This window comes from Salarias fasciatus, chromosome 16, assembly GCF_902148845.1.
Source record: "Salarias fasciatus chromosome 16, fSalaFa1.1, whole genome shotgun sequence".
In the NCBI taxonomy this organism is placed as follows: domain Eukaryota; kingdom Metazoa; phylum Chordata; class Actinopteri; order Blenniiformes; family Blenniidae; genus Salarias; species Salarias fasciatus.
The window spans coordinates 32,408,545-32,427,857 of record NC_043760.1 but is presented as its reverse complement, the minus strand read 5'-3'; the positions used below and the strand labels follow the sequence as shown (position 1 = coordinate 32,427,857).

General features: G+C 46.1%; 1 protein-coding gene across 1 annotated transcript; it reads left to right on the top strand.

Annotated features, from left to right (window-relative positions):
- Positions 1–15,559: 15,559 nt before the first annotated feature.
- Positions 15,560–17,947, top strand: dnajc15 (DnaJ (Hsp40) homolog, subfamily C, member 15). Its single transcript, XM_030112129.1, has 6 exons — positions 15,560–15,705; positions 16,283–16,334; positions 16,668–16,741; positions 17,029–17,105; positions 17,262–17,332; positions 17,552–17,947. The coding sequence occupies exons 1-6, from the start codon at positions 15,598–15,600 to the stop codon at positions 17,620–17,622; spliced, it is 453 nt and encodes a 150-aa protein (XP_029967989.1). The 5' UTR covers positions 15,560–15,597; the 3' UTR covers positions 17,623–17,947.
- The last annotated feature ends 1,366 nt before the right edge of the window (positions 17,948–19,313 follow it).

Sequence of the window (19,313 nt, the reverse complement as noted above, 5' to 3'; positions counted from 1 at the left end):
CTGATGCTAATCGTGCTTTCTGTGCTTTATCTGCCGTCCCCTCCCTCCAGAAGGTGCCCTCATCAGCTCCTCTCAGCACTCTCCACGTTTTGCAATTTCTGTGTTGCTATTATTAATATCGGTGATTTGGAATCAGGTATATGAAGCTGATTCAGACGAGGTGAAGGGATAGGACTAGATAAGTTTCACCTTCCTCTCACTCTATTTATTTGAACATGAAAAAAATAAACTCATTTCAATCTCTGGTTGCTGCTCTTGTTTTTTTTGTTTTTATTTGTTGATTTGAATGGGACAGTGCATGTACTGTTACACAGATTATCTGTTTAAATCTGTTTAAAGTATTATATTTCTGTTCATTTGTCTATTAAGAAGTGTTTGAGTTTATGTGCTGTGGTCACTTTAAGAAAGAGCAGGAAATGTGTGTCAGGAAACAGGAAGGGTGTGTCTTAATGGGTCATGTGACTAGGTTCTTTGAGAGAAAATGGCGACATGGTGTGGTAGAGCAATGTGTGCTAATCCAGTGACCTCTGCAGTTCTCTTCAAGCCTATGATAGCATCGTGGGTATGTACTGATTCAGTAATTGCTGTGTTTATTCCTGGATGGTTATTTTAAGAATTGATGTATCATTTTTGAGTTTTGATGATGTGATGGTAAAAACACGTGTGCAGCTTAACAACATGGCATTATTTGATTGAAAGAGAGTTAAAATGCAATAAATACAGTATTTAAAGAAAGTTAAAAGACTATATACAGAGGAGATAAATACGGATTTAATTCATGTGATTTTGTTTATGCAAATTGTGTTCATGTACATGCAAAATATGGCATAAGGCCGATTTATGTTTTTTCTGTGTTTAGTTTCACACTTTTCTAGCATTTCAATAAACCTGTGAACAAGCAGAGAACGTCTTCAGAGTCTTGGAATGGGAAAAGAGTTTAGCTGCCTGTCAAGATATATACCGGACATATATTGAGGACAGAACAGTGCACATTAATGGACATGCTTAAACATGTAAACATGCCGGATTGTAGCTTGATGCTAATTTCCAACCGTAGTCCCATTTACATAGAAACATAGCAAGACAATACAACATTTCTCAATAAGAATAAATAAGAACAAAGAAAAAGAGCAGTATTAATATAATACAAACATTGACAGTGAAAAAATACCAAAAGAAAAAATAAAAACACAAACCATAATATACAAACAGATAAACTGTAGTGCAGGTTTACTGTGGGTGGAGAGCTAGCCCACAGGTAGGGAGACCATAATAGTTTTGAGGAGTAAAGTGCATAGTTGTTGGATAAAGTGTCAAATGCTAAAGTGCATGAGTGCCAGGTAAGATTGCACAACGCCCTAAAGTGCACGTCAGTTTAAAGTGCCAGTTTATATTGCACAAGGCCCTGTATACTCAGTTGCACATGCAGAAAAAACAAAAAACAAAGAAAAGATAAATCATAATATACAAACGTGTAAACACTACTACACCAACAACTGCACTGCATTACAGGTTATATACTGTAGGTGTTGCATGTTTGGTTTTCTAATAACCATGCTTTCAGCTTCCCCTTGAGAGTGGTGCTTTCTCTGATGGTGGCTGGGAGGTTATTCCAACTTTGCCCACCTTTGATGGATAGAACGTTCTGGCCAAAGGTGGTTCTTCTGTGTGTAATTTCACAATCACCTCTTGCACCTGATCTAGTACTATGTCCTGTGAGTCTCTTTTTGTGGATAAACTCTTTGACGGGAGCCGGTGCTGGTCCATGTAAACATTTGTAAATTAATTTTGGAAAACTTTTAAATTTTCAAAGTCTAGAAATTTGTGCTTTTCCAGGACCTTCCAGTGGTGATGGGAGTTTGGTTTCCGGTCAAGTATCTTCACTGCTCTGTTATATATCTGCTCCATGGGTTTTAAAGTTGAGGTGCTCGCAAGCGCCCAATTTGTGAAACAGCAGTCAATATGAGAGAGGATCAGACTGAAAAGCTAGGTTTTAGCGGAAACGTCTGTTAAGAAGGGCCAAATTTGTCTAAAACTTGATAGATTGAAGTTTACTGTGTTTCTGACCTTTTTAATGTGTTTCTTGAAAGGCAGGTTTGGGTCCAGGATGACTCCGAGGTATGTGAAGTGGGAGACCAGCTCGAATTCCTTCCCATCAAGAAACACATTAGACCTTTTGATGTCAGTAGGGCGTTTGCTGAACATCATGCATACTGTTTTTTTTGTGTTTAACAGCAGGCAGGCGTTTCCCAGCCAATGTTGTATGTTGAGCAGCGCAGTCGTGAGCCTTTGAGAGATGTCTTTTGCACTGTTTCCATGAGTAAAAATGACCACGTCATCTTGTTTGTTTTTCATTTTGTTATTTTTATGTTTATTTGTGTTCATGTCTTTAGTTCATAGTCTCGTACTCTGTTGAAATGTTATTTCTCTTAAAAATTAAAGTTTATTTTAAGAAAAACAGCTGACAACCAACTGACGCAATCAGGAAACACATGCCTATGACATCACACATGACCTAACAACTGTTGCTAAGCAACCTGGTTTAACCCTTTCATGAGGCTGGCTTTCATCTGGATCCTTCACTGAGATGAGAGTCCCCAGTTGGCACGAAACAGAACCCTAACACACTCAGAGAAGGACACACCTGAAGTTTGAACACATCAACAGCCACCATGAACGGAAGGAGAATCAATGTTATGTCAAAGACAGAGGCGAAGCAGAATATTTCAGCTAAGAAAAAGCATCAGTCACGTGAAGAGAAGAAAAACTTTACTGCTGAGGAGCTTGATGCACTTGAAGAGGAGATAATGTCAGGTGCTGTGGAGCGCGAGTCACGTGAAGAGAAGAGAAACTTTACTGCTGAGGAGCTTGATGCACTTGAAGAGGAGATAATGTCAGGTGCTGTGGAGCGCGAGTCACGTGGAGAGAAGAAAAACTTTACTGCTGAGGAGCTTGATGCACTTGAAGAGGAGATAATGTCACGTGCTGCGGAGCGCGAGTCACGTGAAGATGTCCTAAAATCAACTGAGGAAGAGCTCCAATCTCTGGAAGAGGAGCATGAATCAGCTGAGGAGAAGCTCCAATCTCTGGAAGAGGAGCAGGAATCAGCTGAGGAAGAGCTCCAATCTCTGGAAGAGGAGCAGGATTCAGCTGAGGAAGAGCTCCAATCTCTGGAAGAGGAGCAGGAATCAGCTGAGGAAGAGCTCCAATCTCTGGAAGAGGAGCAGGAATCAGCTGAGGAAGAGCTCCAATCTCTGGAAGAGGAGCAGGAATCAGCTGAGGAAGAGCTCCAATCTCTGGAAGAGGAGCAGGAATCAGCTGAGGAAGAGCTCCAATCTCTGGAAGAGGAGCAGGAATCAGCTGAGGAAGAGCTCCAATCTCTGGAAGAGGAGCAGGAATCAGCTGAGGAAGAGCTCCAATCTCTGGAAGAGGAGCAGGAATCAGATGAGGAGGAGTCATTGTCACCTTGGGATTGTGTTTGTCAACAGTTTGTGGCTTTCTGCAGCAGAATGACTTGGACCCAGTGGAGGCTGCTGGACCAGAATCTGCCTGACATTAGCCTCAACATTATGCTAGCTGAGCTGATTCTGGACTCGGTTGGTTTCCTGACCAAATTCTTCCTGACCGTGGAGAGTGCAGGTGACAGACAACGTCTTTTGTTTGCTTTCGCTCACAGCTTCCCTCAGGCTTTGGCTGAGGCTCTGGAGGTTCGGGAGGACGTGCACAGTGACAGCTTAGAGCAGCTGACTGCTGGGCTAGTGGTTGAGGTCAGAGAGCGTGTCAATTCAGCCCTTTCCAACACTTCAGCAGCTGTGGAGCCGTACATCAGTCCTCCAAAAAGACTTGATAAGATGGTCAAACTTGCCTCTAATATGCTGAAAGACTTTTTTGGCAAGATACCGTTTATTGCTTGGCCCAAAATTCGACAGCAGCAGCAGAAGGCAGATCCCCAGGTTCCCATTGCTGAGGAGCAGTCTTGCAAAATGCAAGTTCCAAAATGGGTGTTAGTGGGATCAGCAAACAGCCGAATGAAAACAATATCTACATTTGTTCTGGACGTCATGAAGATGTCAGTGGATGAGCTGTTCGAGCCTTTTCTCCATGACATGCCTCCTGCTGATCTGGAGCAAATGCACTTAAATTTCTTAAAGCACTGTCACATTGTTTCCAAAGAAATTTCTGAGGCAATTAATCAGAAAATGACAAATCTGGAAAACACTGATCCTACAGCATGGAGAGAGCCTCTGAATCCGATGTTCAGCCTGTCACTGAAAGCTGTTGCCCGGAAGATTAAGCCTTTTTTTGCCAGGCAATTTGCAAAGATGTCCATTTTTCGCATACTGGCAAAACTCAAGGTGAAATACCAAAAGGACGCTTCAGCTGAAGACAGACAGACGATGTATGATTTCATCCAGCATGTGGATGCTCTGCTTCAGAGACAGCCGGATGGGAATGAGTTGAATCAGTTTGAAAGAATTTCAACGGGAAAAGACCCGACATTCACAAGAAAACTCAGCAAGCTCCTCTACAACATTTTAGAAGGGATAAATCCGAAGAAACCAAAAAACAAAAGAACAAAAAAAGTCACATTTGCTGAGCCCTCCACAACCGACGAGCTTCCACCGAGATTCAGCAGGTTGCTTGCAGACATCGAAAAGAATGTGTGGTGTTTTCATGGGCTGATGGGGTGGTGGTTGAACGCTCAGACTGCCAGCCACAGTAATGACGTGCTGGCTGATTTGAGAGACGTTGCGTCAAAGCCACAAACGTGGCTGATGGCGACTCCTGAACAACCTGAACAACACACAGAGCAGGAGGACGCTGTTGAACGGGTGCTGCAGAACGTCATGTCGCGGATCTTGAGGAGCGCTGGCGTGACCTGCCTTGACAAGAACCTGCAGGAAGCTCCAGCCTGGCTACTGCAAGAAGTGTGGACTCACGTCGAGGCTACACACTGTTCAGTCACACTGCAAAACACTAAAAAGATGGGCAGGAACATTTTAAAGGCCCTCTGCACGAAGTACGGCTCCATCGAAAACGTTATAGTTGAGATGGATTTGCAGAACAAAAAAGCAGCAGAATGTGTTGTCGATGTCACGTTCCCAAAAAAGAGACGCAGTTTCATTGGAAGGTTCTTCTCTGCTCTGAGAAAGACCTTCTGCAGGTGCCTTGGAAAGTAGCCATTACGTGACATCGGAATCAGAATCAGAATCAGAAAGAGCTTTATTGCCATTTTCAGTGAACAAGTTCACAAACTAGGAATTTTACTCGGTGCAACGCTGCAACGTTAAACATAAACTAGCAAAAATAGAAGAAAAAGGCATGCAATAAGTGTTAAAATAGGCTAAATATAGACTGTACAGAACAATTCTACATGACAACATAGTAGCTCGGGTGGTGGATCACAGTAGCAGCAGGTCGTGTGGAGTTACCCACGTAGTGCAAATGGAGTGGTGCAAGAGACAAGAGATAGTTATGTTCATGAGTCCGGCACAGGGCTCTATGGGTGATTATAGTTATTTTGTGTTCATCAGTCTGATGGCAGAGGGGAAGAAGCTGTTGTTGAAGCGGGAGGTTCTGGTCTGGATGGACCGTAGCCTCCTGCCAGAGGGGAGGGGGACAGACTGTCTGTGTCTGGGATGAAAGAGATCGGCTGTGATCCGACCTGCACGTCTGCGGGTCATGGAGACGTACAGGTCCTTCTCAGCAGCTCGCACAGTGCGCTGTAATCTTTTTTTTTTGTTTTAAAGTTTGTTTTTATTGTTTCATTTTAGGAGCACAAAACATGCAAGCACACACACGCACAAAAAAAAAGTGGCCATTCCAGTAATACCCTTCTCAACTGAACATTTAATACAGTCATCTGAAAAAATATTGTAGATCTTTTTCAACTTAGAAGGTGAAAAGTGTAACCTGTGGACGACTTTAAATTGAATGAGCGCATGCCTAGCATTTACAGCCGGCCCTCCTTGTCCCGGGGCTCCGACCAGCCGAGACGGTCCCAAGCTCCCGAGTCGCGGAGTGCCCCGTCTGCTCATCCTGATTCTGTAACGACAGGCCCGTTACATCTCTAAAGAGCAACAGTCTCCCCCTTCTTACCGCGCTTGCATGACTGAAGCATGTCAAGCCCAGCAGGGCTCCTCCCACTCGCTCCGCTGTGTCATAAAGCGGTTTGACAAGGTGAGCGGCGCACTCGCGGCCATGCCCGGGCGCCCCGGCCCGCAGCTGCCCTCTGCCGCTCCTGCCTTACAGGGCAGAACGGAGCGCGTCTCCGGCCCGCAGACCGCCTCCTCAAGAGAGGGGCGCGTAGTGCTTGGCGCTGGGCCTTTCGCTTCCTCATCTGCTCTCCCTCTGCTGTGGTATCACCGCGCTGTGCCCTTGGGAGCGGGCCATAGCGGCGAGCCGGGCCCATTGGCCCTCTCGCCGTGCTCGACGCGCAAAAGGAGCGCTTCCGATAACTTACCGGCAGCTCGCAAGCACGCCAGGCTGCGTTTCCCACCTGCGTCTCCCTGTTTGAGCACAACGGAGCTTCAGGGTGCTGGGATTACGCCGGCCTCCGTCCCCGGTCTCAGGGATCACGCCGACTCCACCAGTTTTGGCTTCAACAAAGCACTGGTTCGCGGCCCCGCGGCGACCACCCACGCCGCTTCTTGGGACACCCCGTCCACAGCCCTTTCGCCAGGGGTGACGTCAGTCGATTTTATGGACGCCTACTTTCACATCCCCATTCTGAGGAGGCACAGGAGCTTCCTCAGGTTCGCCGTGGGAGACAGGTGTTTTCAATACAACTTGCTCGCCTTCGGCTACTCTCTCGCTCCTCGCACCTTCAAAAAATGTTTCTGGGTGGCGCTGGAGCCCCTGCGTCGTCGTGGTCTGAGAATCCTCACTTACATTGACTACTGGCTGATACTAGCGCCCTCATATCAGGAGGCAGTGGAGCACACGGCCCAGGTCCTGCACCACATTGAGCTCTTGTGGTTCGTGGTGAATCAGGACAAGAGTGCGCTCGGCCCAGCTCAGCAGATGGCTTATCTGGAACTGGAGCTGGATGCTCTCACCATGACGGCCCACCTCTCCAAAGAGAGGTGAGCCTCTCTCCTGTCGACCCTGAGGTCTCTGATAGTGGTGCCCGTAGCCCTGGTCCACCTGATCAGGACCATTCTGGGACTGATGGCCATGGCCCACCCGATGGTTCAGTTGGGCCTTTTGGAGAAGCGGGACTGACACAGAAAGGTCTCGATCCCACCCCAGGCACGTCAGGATCTCCTCTTCTGGATGGATCCTGCTCTCCTTATGCAGGGACATCCCATGGGCTGCGTGTCGCCTCACAACAAGGTGTTCACGATGTGTCTCTCACAGGATGGGAAGGCACCCTAGGCCGCCTCGCGGTGGCCTTTGCCTGGGACTCCACCCCTAGAAATGATGGCGGTGCAGCGGGTCCTGCTACATTTCCAAGCCAGCCAGGACAACACCACGGTGGTGGCGTACCTGAACAGATAGGGGGGGACGCGGTCTCCCTCCCTACATTGCAAGGCGGTGGAGACCCTAGTGTGGGCAAACCGGCACCTGTCCTCTTTCAGAGCATGACACGTGCCTGGGCTTCTCAACGTCGGCATGGACAGAATGTCCCAGGGAGGCCCACTCCACGACGAGTGGAGCCTGTCCCCGTGGGTGGCAGCCTGACTCTGGCGCAGGTTTGGCCACCTGGTGGCAGACCTTTTCGCCAGTGCAGAGAACGCACAGTGTCCACTCTGGTTCTTGCTCAGGTCGTCAGACGGACCCCCTCTCAGGGGAGACGCCTTTGCACACAGGCTCTGGCCTCCGGGCCTCCTGTATGTGTTTCCTCCTCCCACCCAGGATGCAGAACCTCCACGTGATTTTGATGGCTATTGCAGCTGTTGCAACAACTCATCATCAGCAGGGTAAAACTAACATGTCTCACGACGGTCTAATCCCAGCTCACGTTCCCTATTAGTGGGTGAACAATTCAACGCTTGGTGAATTCTGCTTCACAATGATAGGAAGAGCCGACATCCATCCATCTTCAACCGCTTATCCGGGGCCGGGTCGCGGGGGCAGCAGTCTCAGCAGAGATGCCCAGACTTCCCTGTCCCCAGACACTTCCTCCAGCTCCTCCGGGAGGATCCCAAGGCGTTCCCAGGCCAGCAGAGAGACATCGTCTCTCCAGCGTGTCCTGGGTCTCCTCCCGGTGGGACATGCCCGGAAAACCTCCCCAGGGAGGCGTCCAGGAGGCATCCTGAACAGATGCCCGAGCCACCTCAGCTGGCTCTTCTCGATGTGGAGGAGAAGCGGCTCTACTCTGAGCTCCTCCCTGGTGACTGAGCTCCTCACCCTATCTCTGAGGGAGCACCCAGCCACCCTACGGAGGAAGCTCATTTCGGCCGCTTGTATCCGGGATCTTGCCCTTTCGGTCATGACCCAAAGCTCATGACCATAGGTGAGGGTGGGAACGTAGATTGACCGGTAAATCGAGAGCTTCGCCTTTCGGCTCAGCTCCCTCTTCACCACAACGGACCGATACAACGACTGCATCACTGCAGACGCTGCACCGATCCGCCTGTCAATCTCACGCTCCATCCGTCCCTCACTCGTGAACAAGACCCCAAGATACTTAAACTCCTCCACTTGGGCTAGGAGCTCTCCACCTACCTGGAGAGGGCAAGCCACCTTGTTCCGGTTGAGGACCATGGCCTCGGATTTGGAGGTGCTGATCCTCATTCCTGTCGCTTCACACTCGGCTGCGAACCGCCCCAGTGCATGCTGTAGGTCCGGGTTCGATGAAGCCAACAAGACAACATCATCTGCAAAAAGCAGAGATGAAATCCTGTGGTCCCCGAACCGGACCCCCTCTGGCCCCTGGCTGCACCTAGAAATTCTGTCCATAAAAATGATGAACAGAACCGGTGACAAAGGGCAGCCCTGCCGGAGTCCAACATGCACCGGGAACAGGTCCGACTTACTGCCGGCAATGCGGACCAGACTCCTACTCCGGTCATACAGAGACCGGACGGCCCTTAACAAGGGGCCCTGGACTCCGTATTCCTGGAGCAGCCCCCACAAGACACCACGAGGGACGCGGTCGAATGCCTTCTCCAAGTCCACAAAACACATGTGCACTGGTTGGGCAAACTCTCATGACCCCTCGAGCACCCTATGGAGGGTCTAGAGCTGGTCCACTGTTCCACGACCAGGACAAAAACCGCATTGGTACAAAAAAAGGTACAAGGTACAAAAAAGAAAATATCTTGGATAAATGAAACAATCTGGAAGTTAATGAAAAACAGGGATTCTGCTCTAAAGCGAGCTAACAAAACCCGCCAAAACGCGGATCGTATGGTATTTAAAAGTCAGCAAAATAAAGTTACTGCACTTCTTAGAAAGGCAAGGGCTGACTTTCACCTAGAGATAATCAAAGCAGCAAAAGGAAATATCGGACAGTTATGGAAAAGTATCGATAAACTTACAGGTAGAGGACAGATAAGAAATGAAGAAATAACTTTAAATATAAACGGCACCATTATTACTGATAGCTCTGAAGTTAGCAACTACTTTAATTCAAACTTTATTCAGTCAGTACAAGCCCTAAACAAAAACTTTACTCAAACATGCGGTAGTGAAATCATAATAAACAACAAAAACGGACTACAATTAGAAGTAACTAGTGAACCTAAAGTGAATAAAATCCTCTCCTCACTATCCAGCTCACAGTCCAAAGATATATTTGGTATGGACACCCTTTTTATAAAAACATATAAAGATATTCTAACTCCACCCATAACAAAACTCTTAAATCAATCTATTGCTGAAAATACCTTCCCTAACACGTTAAAAAGAGCCACTATCATCCCTACTCATAAAGCAGGAAATAAACAAGACATTAACAACTACAGACCAATAAGCATTCTTCCCGTATTATCAAAACCTCTTGAAAAAGTGGTCACTGAGCAACTCACACAACATCTGGAGGATGAAGGATTATTACATCCCATGCAGTTTGGGTTTCGGGCTAACCACTCAACCGAAACTGCATGCTGCCTTCTCACAGAGACAATAAAACAGAGTCTGGATAACGGAGAAGTTGTAGGTGCAATATTTCTAGATCTGCGTAAGGCATTCGATACCGTAAGTCATCCCATATTACTTAACAAACTAGTACATCTTAAATTGTCCACAAGTACTCTCTTTTGGCTAAAATCATACTTGTCTGGACGAACCCAATGCGTCCGTATCGACAATACCACATCCGATATTGCAGCCACAGACATTGGCCTGCCACAAGGTTCCAACATCGGACCACTTCTCTTTTCCCTATATATAAACGACCTGCCGTCTGTGTGCCAGGACGTGAACATCCAAATGTATGCTGACGATACGGTTGTTTATACCTGGAGGAAAGACGCAGAGCAAGTGGCCAAGAAGCTTACATCGGCGATGGAAAAAGTGTCCAAATGGCTTAATGATTCATGTCTCACACTCAACGTTAAGAAAACTGCCACAATGTACTTCGTAAATAACAATAAGCAATCATCTTTCCCAGGCATAACCGTGAATGGAGAAATAGTACAAAATGTAAAAGAGTATCGATACCTGGGCATCATGTTAGACCCACATCTCACCTTTAAAAAACATATAAAACAAATGTGCCATAGTATAAAATACAACATCAAAACGTTCAAATGCATCAGAAATTCTTTAACACTGGAGGCAGCTCTGATTTACTTTAACAGCATGATTATGTCCAGATTTTATTACTGCATAACCTGCTGGTCGCAGGCCAATAAAACCACCCTGAGGCCGCTGGAATCACTGCACAAGCAATCACTCAAAATTCTAGACAAGAAGCCACGCCAATACCACCACTGCACAATCCTTCAAAAATACAGAATGTTAAACTTCAACAACATCCAGAAATATGCCTCAATTAGAATGACACACAAAATATTAAATAACTCTGCACCTGCACCTCTTCAGAACTTTATCAAGTACACCTCGGCAGTAACATCGCGATCCACACGAGCTTCTACCACTGGGCAATGCCATGTACCAAAACTTAAAACAACATTTGCCCAGTCAGCCTTCTCTTACAAAGCTATTAAGGACTGGAATAACCTGCCAACTACTCTGAAAATTCAGACAGATTATCTCACCTTTTCAACAGAACTTAAAAAATGGCTGGGGAATAATCAACACTGCCAACACACACTGGGTTCTTAAGATCTAGGCTATGAGCCCAAGCACATATGAACAGAACTGAGATGGTGTAAATGTGCAATATTTTATATGTAAATATGGGTGTTTCTAACTTTTATTGTGACATTGTAAATGATATGTGTATGTAAACAGAACATGGATTTGATTGTGTGTCTGGGTTGTGATGAGATTGTGTGGACAAATGTTGCATGTGTGAGTGCTAGGTAACTGAGAGAGTGAATTTTTAAGTGCTTGTATTGATGTAATGTAAGTAAATTTTATACTTGTAACCAGGGACTGCAGATGGAAACTAGTTGTGTAGCTATAATCTGGTGCAGAACAGCTCTGTCTTGAACTTAATGTCTCTGTACATTGTCCCTTCAAATAAAGACTAAACTAAACTAAACTATTGTTCCTCCTGAATCCGAGGTTCGACTATTGGTCGGATCCTCCTCTCCAGTACCCTGGAAAAGACTTTCCCAGGGAGGCTGAGGAGTGTGATCCCCCTATAGTTGGAACACACCCTCCGGTCCCCCTTTTTTTTTAAAAAAAAAACAGCCGACAGCGAAGGATCAAAAAGCGACGTCGCTATGAACGCTTGGCCGCCACAAGCCAGTTATCCCTGTGGTGTTTTTTCTGACACCCCCTGCTTAAAACCCAAAAAGTCAGAAGGATGGTGAGGCCCCGCTTTCACGGTCTGTACTCATACTGAAAATCAAGATCAAGCGAGCTTTTGCCCTTCTGCTCTACGGGAGGTTTCTGTCCTCCCTGGACCTGATCCAGTTGGCAGTCGGAGACCCATGGCCGATCCCCGACGGGCCCGACGCTTTACTGCAGGCGCAGGTGGCGCCCTCCAGTCCCGCCCTCTCCTGGGCAGGAGACTCTTGACTTGAAAGCTGAGAGGGTGAGACTGGTGGAGCTGGATCTCCCCCCAGCAGTGGTTTCCACCATCCAGAGTGCCAGGGCCCCCTCTACTGTCAAAGCCTACAGGTCTCGGTGGCATCTTTTCATGTCGTGGTGCTCGGAGAGGGGTCTGGACCCGGTCTCCTGCGCTATCGGTGGTGGGCCATGGTGGCTTTGGCTGTTTTTCTGTGCGCAGTCACCTGCTGGTGAAGCGGTTTCTGTGTGGGTTGTGTCAGCTGAGGCCGCCCCCAAGGCATGTGGTTTCCCCGTGGGACCTCCACACGGTGTTGGATGGTCTGAAGGAGCCCCCCTTTGAGCCTTTGGAGCATGCGGAGGACCGCTTTCTCTCCTTTAAGGCTGCTCTCCTGTTGGCGCTGGCATCCGCCAAGAGAGTTGGGGATCTCTGCGCTCTGTCGGTCCATCCCTCTTGCATGGTGTTCTGTCAGGATGGGGGCTTAGCACTTCGGACTTCGAGAGTGATCCAGATCAGGGCACTTGGCTCCCTGCCTGGCTCGTCAGGGGACGACCCTCGGCTGCGGTTGCTGTGTCCGGTCAGGGCTCTGCATTGCTATGTTGCGCACAGCTGGTTTTCGCACTATGGATTAGCTGTTTGTAAGGTTCGGGACCAAGGGGCGTGGAGCCCCGCTGTCCTCTCAGCGTCTCGCCCACTGGGTCGGGGGCGCTATTGCGGCTGCCTACAAGGCGTTGAATCGCCCGCCTCCGGTGGTGATTCACGCTCATTCCACTCGGAGCATGGCGGCCTCTGCGGCCCTGTGCAGAGGTGTCACGGTGGGTGACCTCTGCCAGGCTGCCGCCTGGGCGACTGCGTCCACCTTTGTTTATTCATATCTGATGGATATGTGCACAGACACTGTGACCATGTCAGTTTTCAGCGAGGACAGGAGTTCTGTTGCTTAACTGTGTTGGCTCTCGTCCAGTCCGGCTTCTGCTTCCCGGGGGGGATCCAGACAGGGCGTGGTTACTGCCTTCTGTTATGATTTGTGTCGGCGGCCGGCGTGTGTGTGCTCCGTTGTTACGGTGCTTGGATACATGTGCGGGCGGCGCCTCGTTGCGAGGCTGCCTGCCCTAATGTTCTTGGAGGTTTGTTGTGGCTGTACTGGACGTACGGGCTGTGTACTTCCGTCTTTTTTCGTGCCAATCCTGTCAGCACGCCACCTGGGAGTACATAAATCCCTGCGGCCTCCGCCTTAGTGAGTACCAATAGCGAAGCCCGTAGGTGGGCTCAGCACTACACGAAGTAGAATTAGTAGCTACTAAATGTAACTCCAGTTCTACGAGTGAGTGCTTGCCCACCTACCTGCAGGCCCAGCTGTCTTGCTTCCTTTTTCTACTGGCTGTTTCAAAAGAAGGAAGATTAGCGTGCAGGCGCTGGTTATATTCCCTTGGTGAGGGGCGTGGCAGTGTGCCATCGCGCAACGTTGATTGACGCGTTGGTTTCGGACTTGTCTCAGTGATTGGCTGGCGCCAGAGGGGAGTACTAATAGCGAAGCCCGTAGGTGGGCTGAGCACTCACTCATCCTGCCATTGTTCCCTATACTTGTCAGATGGTGAGCTTTGTAAGTTCAAAAGGACCCGCTAAAAATGAGATACAGCTCCTTTAGCATATGGTTCAACCATCATAAAACTATCAAGTGTAGCGTTCTGTGGAATTGATTCATAACCTGGGACATTTACCCTCAAAAAATGCCGGATCTGTAAAAATGTAAAAAAAAAAGTGAGAGCTTTCGACTTCTTGGACGGCATCTACACGATGATCGTGACAATAAAAGTTCGAATGGGCAGCAAAAAAATCTGCAGTGGCTCATTGAAAAAGGGTGCAATTCTTAAGGCTGGTGCGGAGCTCCCGTCCACACGTCTCCTCCATAGCGAGCCCGTGCGCTGTAATCTGAGTCTGTCTCTGGCGGTGGCTCCAGCGCACCACAAGGTGATGGAGGTGGTGAGGATGGGATCGATGATGACTGTGTAGAATTGCACCAACATCTTGGTGCGGCCTTTATAACAACACATCAGATGGGAGTCACGAGTTGAGCCGTCACATCTGGAGAGTTAACAGTCTCAGGGCCAAAGAAAGGACGCCTCCACGCTGCAGGAGCCACCAGATGTCAAACCTGTGGAAGAAATGCACAGATGCAGCGGTGGTGGAGGCTTCTGCAGGAACATGCTGTACTCTGGGCAGTGCTGTGCCTCTCTCATCGCAGCACGAGCCTTTTCAATAGCTATAAATTCAAATAAAATCCTTCTAACTCTCATCTCACCTCATGACATTATCATTTGAGAAAGTAGCTGTGGTTTTAAGCTGTTGGATCAGAAAGGTGATGAATACTGTCCACAAAAGTGATACTGTTTACAGTTTATGTTTCTTATTTGAAATTTAGATGACAACATTTCAATTGAAAACATTCCGGTTCAGCATTTTTATTTCAAAAAAGTTTTGGATTTACTTGGCGACGTTTTGAAAATGGTCTATTTACACAGAAACAGATGTAGATTTCATATTGGGCCACTAGTGGGAGCTGTTCAAGTCCAGGAGAATGTGGGACCAGGATCAGGAGAATATGGACTGGAACAGGGCTTCAAGCTTTTAGTGGCTCCAAGCAGTGCTGTGATGTAAACAGACACCGAAACCCAGCGGAAGTACAACCTTTAAATCTTAAAAACATTGCACCTCGTGGAGCGAGGTGTTGAAGATTCATAGCACTGATGATGGCACAAAATAAAAAATTTAAAATACTTCAGGGTGAAGACATTCAACATATTTATGCGGGAATCTCGATATTTAACCTTTTCTTTTTTTATTGAACATATTGAACAAATAAACAAATAGAACATAAACAACAATGACAAAATCACAAAACAATATAAAAAATTTACATTTACGTTGCAGATAGTTAAAATCCGTCTTTGAAGTTTATCTTCTTTTTTGTTCCACAGTAAATTGAGCTGACAAAATAATATCTGAGAAATGAATTATTACTGCAAAAAATCTACACAGTTGATATCTAAATGTGGTGATTTTGGCACTAGACTCTTGTCTGAATTATTCATAATCGAATTAATAAACTCTTTTGGAATATTTTGTCATCTTATTTATATTCTCTAATAGTACAATTTAGATTACATTTATCGTTAAATTTGTCCAAATCAAGTATGCCTCCTCCTTCATGCAACAGATGCACAATTGACCAAATGTGTTTGGCCTCCATGAACACAGAAGTTCACAGAATGTAGTCCTCACTCTGAATGCTGAAACCGTGACAATAAGCGTGCGTGCAGATAAGCAACAAAACTGTTTCCAAGAGCAATGTTGCTTTATTAAGCTGTTTTCCTGGAAAATCAGACACCATTGATTGTATGTGAAATGTGGCGTCTCCGCACATGACGTCTGCGGTGCCGCCTGCTGTAAACTGAAGAAGAAGAACGACGTCCCAGCGTGCGTCCGTGCGTGGTGACGTCACAGAAAACATGGCGGACGCCGGCGGAGTGACCGCGGATGGAGGAGATATGATGCGATACGCCGAATATTGCCCGAAAACAAACGTTCGCAGCGACGCAGAGATCGACAGGAGATTTGTGAGTATCGGGCGCGGCTTTGAGGAGGTTCCTGGAGCTTCTCAGAAAGAACCGAGCTGCAGAAACTCGTGTTCGCTGACGTGAATGACCGCTGATGGAGGCAGGGTCTTGTATCACATGCTGCCTTCAGGAGGCAGCCAGCCAGATGTCAGTGTTATTAATCACCCCGAACCCAGAACATCACCTCTCTACTCACTGTAGTAACACATGATGGAGCGGAATGTATATTTGTTCAAACATTCCCGTATTTCTTTATGATAATGCTCTAAATATGACAGACACCAACCCTGAACTGTCAGATGGGCCTTTTTCACTCTTCTCCCTTTAAATGTTTTGAAGTTTCACTAGTTTACTTTAAAATCCAAACTTTTAAATAGATAATGACGAAAATAAAACTATGGATTTGTAGAACAACTGTATCCAGAAATAATGTAAATGCCATAAGTGAATGATGAAGTTTCCATTGTTTGCGTGTATTTTCACAGAGAATCACAGAATAAATCCTTAAAGCTTCACATCACTGCATTGCAGTGGTTTGTAATCTGGTGAGACAGTTTAAGTTTATTTTTTTCAACAGGGAGGAGCTCTGATTGCTGTTGGTCTCGGTGTTGCTGCTGCAGGTTTTGCAGGTAAGCATCAATTGATTCATTATTCTTACACATCTTAAATAATGTTATCTGGACTGGACTCGGTAATGTTATCGTCAGTCAAAGACAACAGAGAGGCAAAGTAAGGATGAGTTGACAAGCAGGGTCTTATTAGAATAGATGAAAAAGAGAGCCAAAGAAATTGATTTTTCAATCTAATAATGAGTGAGAGAGAGCACTGGCTCTTACACTTTTACTATGGCTCTCATTTCACTCACTACTAACGGTTTTCTGTATATTCAGCAGCTTTTTGTAGCTCAGGTTTTGTTTATTTGTTAGTTGCCAGTCTTACATGCCTGTGTTTGGCTCTTGCAGGGCGATATGCATTCCAGCTATGGAAACCTCTGGGACAGGTCTTCTCTGACACTGTGAAGAAGATGCCCACATCAGTGAGTAAACAGTGAAGCTCCTGAACATCTGCCGTAGCGTTTACATCCAGTTCTGTTCAGCCGGCATTGAGAATGTGTATCCTATACACCTGTTAGTGAGCATACAAATAAATTTAGTTTTTTGGCTCCAAAATGTTAACAGCAGCTTTGAATGAGCTTTTATCTTAAAATAAAAAGCCACTTTAACTGAGATATGAAAAGAAACTCATTGTTTCACAAATACATCCAGTTATTAGGATTACAGTAGAAAAACCCCTATTTCTAATTGTGAACCTCTGCCTCTTCAGGCATTTTCAGCATATTACAAAGGAGGTTTTGAGCAGAAGATGTCCAGACGAGAGGCCAGCCTCATCCTGGGCATCAGGTAACAAATTGAGTTACACGACTTTCTTTCCCTTTCTGTTTTTTTTTTTTTTTTTTTTTTTTTCTCACACAAGTCTTAATTTTTCATGTGCAACTCTGAAAAGAAAGCTGGAAATCAAGATGCTTTTCATGGATGCGTGTTTTGTGCTATTCGCAGCCCTGTCAGCACTAAAGCCAAGGTACGGGAGGCCCACAGGCGGATCATGGTCCTGAACCATCCGGATAAAGGTACATTTCACTCTGTTCTGGTTTGACGCTGTTATGTTTAGTACATACCGGGGAGCACAGCTCAATCCAAACAGTGACCCTTTAGGTGGATGTTTCTGTTTAAACCCTTTAACATGATCTCCTCTGTGTTTTACCATTATGATAAATGAGTTTGAAAACATGTTTTGGGTTCTGTGAATCACTGAATGAGACTCCAGCCTGGGTGTTGTTGTGTTGCAGGTGGATCACCGTTTCTTGCTGCAAAGATCAATGAGGCCAAAGATCTTCTGGACAAAGAGATGCGTCGGTGACCTTTCCTGCTCACTGATTTTTTTGTAGTTGAAGAACTGCCATCAGCCTTGCAGCACGGCTCCATCGCCTCTTCGAGGAATCCGCTCAGAACCTTCTGTCTTCAAAAGAAAAAGAATGAACGCTTCATTAAACGTTGTAAATGTGTGTCACAGCTGAAGGACATAAAACTAATGTAGAATCATTCTAAAGTAGAGAAATAACATTTCTGAAAGTGAATTATTCTGTTCGGGCGCCATTTTGTTACGTGTATATTTATGTATGTCTGCATGTAAGGTGTCGTATTGATCTGTTGAAGAAGCAGTAAAACACTAAAACTGATCCTGATACTGGCTGCACTTCACTTCATGTGGAAACACAATCATTGTTTTGTTGGACCCAAATGAGGATTTGAATTTGCAGAAAGTAAAATCTGCGTGAGTCGTGTGAGCCGAATCAATCATGTTTAGTGTAACAAACAGCGTCTCGCTCTGTTTGAGACGTGCAGCTCCAGGCGGGCCTGGTTCACCAGCTGAGGGATGTGATGATGTGACGATTAATGCAGATGTGATAGATGAAGTATTACATTTCTGTATATTTTAGCACAAACAATGCAGTGCTGGAAGGTTCCGTCGAGAATTAATCGTAACTTCTGTGATGAGCTGCTCCAGCCATCTCCCTCCTCTGCCACTGAACTGGAGGTGATCAGTTAATAAATATGAAGAAAATGTATGTTAAAATGTCACTCTAAGTGTAAAAACTTAAGGAAAGAGGCCAAAACAGTAACTTCAAATGCTTCTTTATTTTGAGAATGGCATCTCACTGATGTAACGGTACAAGTCACTGGATGGGAGAGGACAGAAGGCAACGGCGCAGCGTTTTAGCAGGTTCACTGACAGCAGCAGTTAATGGTCAAAATCAACAATTACACAACCGCTTGCTTGAAAACAGTAAAAAATAAATAGAAAAAGAAGCAGTGTTGCTGTCACTGCGTCCATGAATGACCGAAAGTCTCAGTTCTTCTGGACACTGAACCGGTGGGTTTAGTCCAGATCCTGCAGGTGCGGACCAGAGAGAGAGAAGTTTCTTCATCGTCGGAGATTTGGCGTCTTTAAAAGATGTTTCAGTTACAACAGAGCTGACCCTCGGCACCAAACACAGTTCAACAGGAAACATCCACTCAGAACAGCTTTCATTCTAACGGAATTAAAAACTCATTTGTATTAAGAAAACAAAAACTCAAACTACTTCATTACTCTTGCTTTGCTTCTTCACTCGTGTACATTTTCAATAAAATCTTTAACTGATTCACCATTTCAAATAAGGCCGGAGTTCTGGGAGGAAAAGAAAGACAGAAGCGCTGCTGAGGCTGAATCAGAGCCGCTGCGCTCTCAGACTGTAGAGCGCCGTCCTCAGGCTTTAGACTGACTTGCTCTTAAGCGGAGAAGTTACTTCAGCACATCGACGCCTGGAGCAGCTGGAGAGCAGCTGGAATCCTGAACAACGTCTGTTTACTCTGAAAAAGCTCTGAAATGTTCCACCTTAAACACAAACCTCTTCTTCAACCACTGGAAGAAGCTTTAACTGCAGGATCTTTCTCACCTCCTGTTTACTGCTGCTTTTACTAAGCTAATGTTTTTAACTGCATCATAACTTTCATGTGTGAGTTAGCTTATATGGTTTAATCTCTGACCTGCTTTTTTAAAATTCTTTT

Excerpts from the sequence above, each read along its gene's own strand:
- dnajc15 (XM_030112129.1), top strand. The coding sequence starts at position 15,598 with ATGGCGGACGCCGGCGGAGTGACCGCGGATGGAGGAGATATGATGCGA. Across the intron at positions 15,706-16,282 it reads CAGAGATCGACAGGAGATTT|GGAGGAGCTCTGATTGCTGT; the intron begins GTGAGTATCGGG and ends TTTTTTCAACAG. Across the intron at positions 16,335-16,667 it reads TGCTGCTGCAGGTTTTGCAG|GGCGATATGCATTCCAGCTA; the intron begins GTAAGCATCAAT and ends TGGCTCTTGCAG.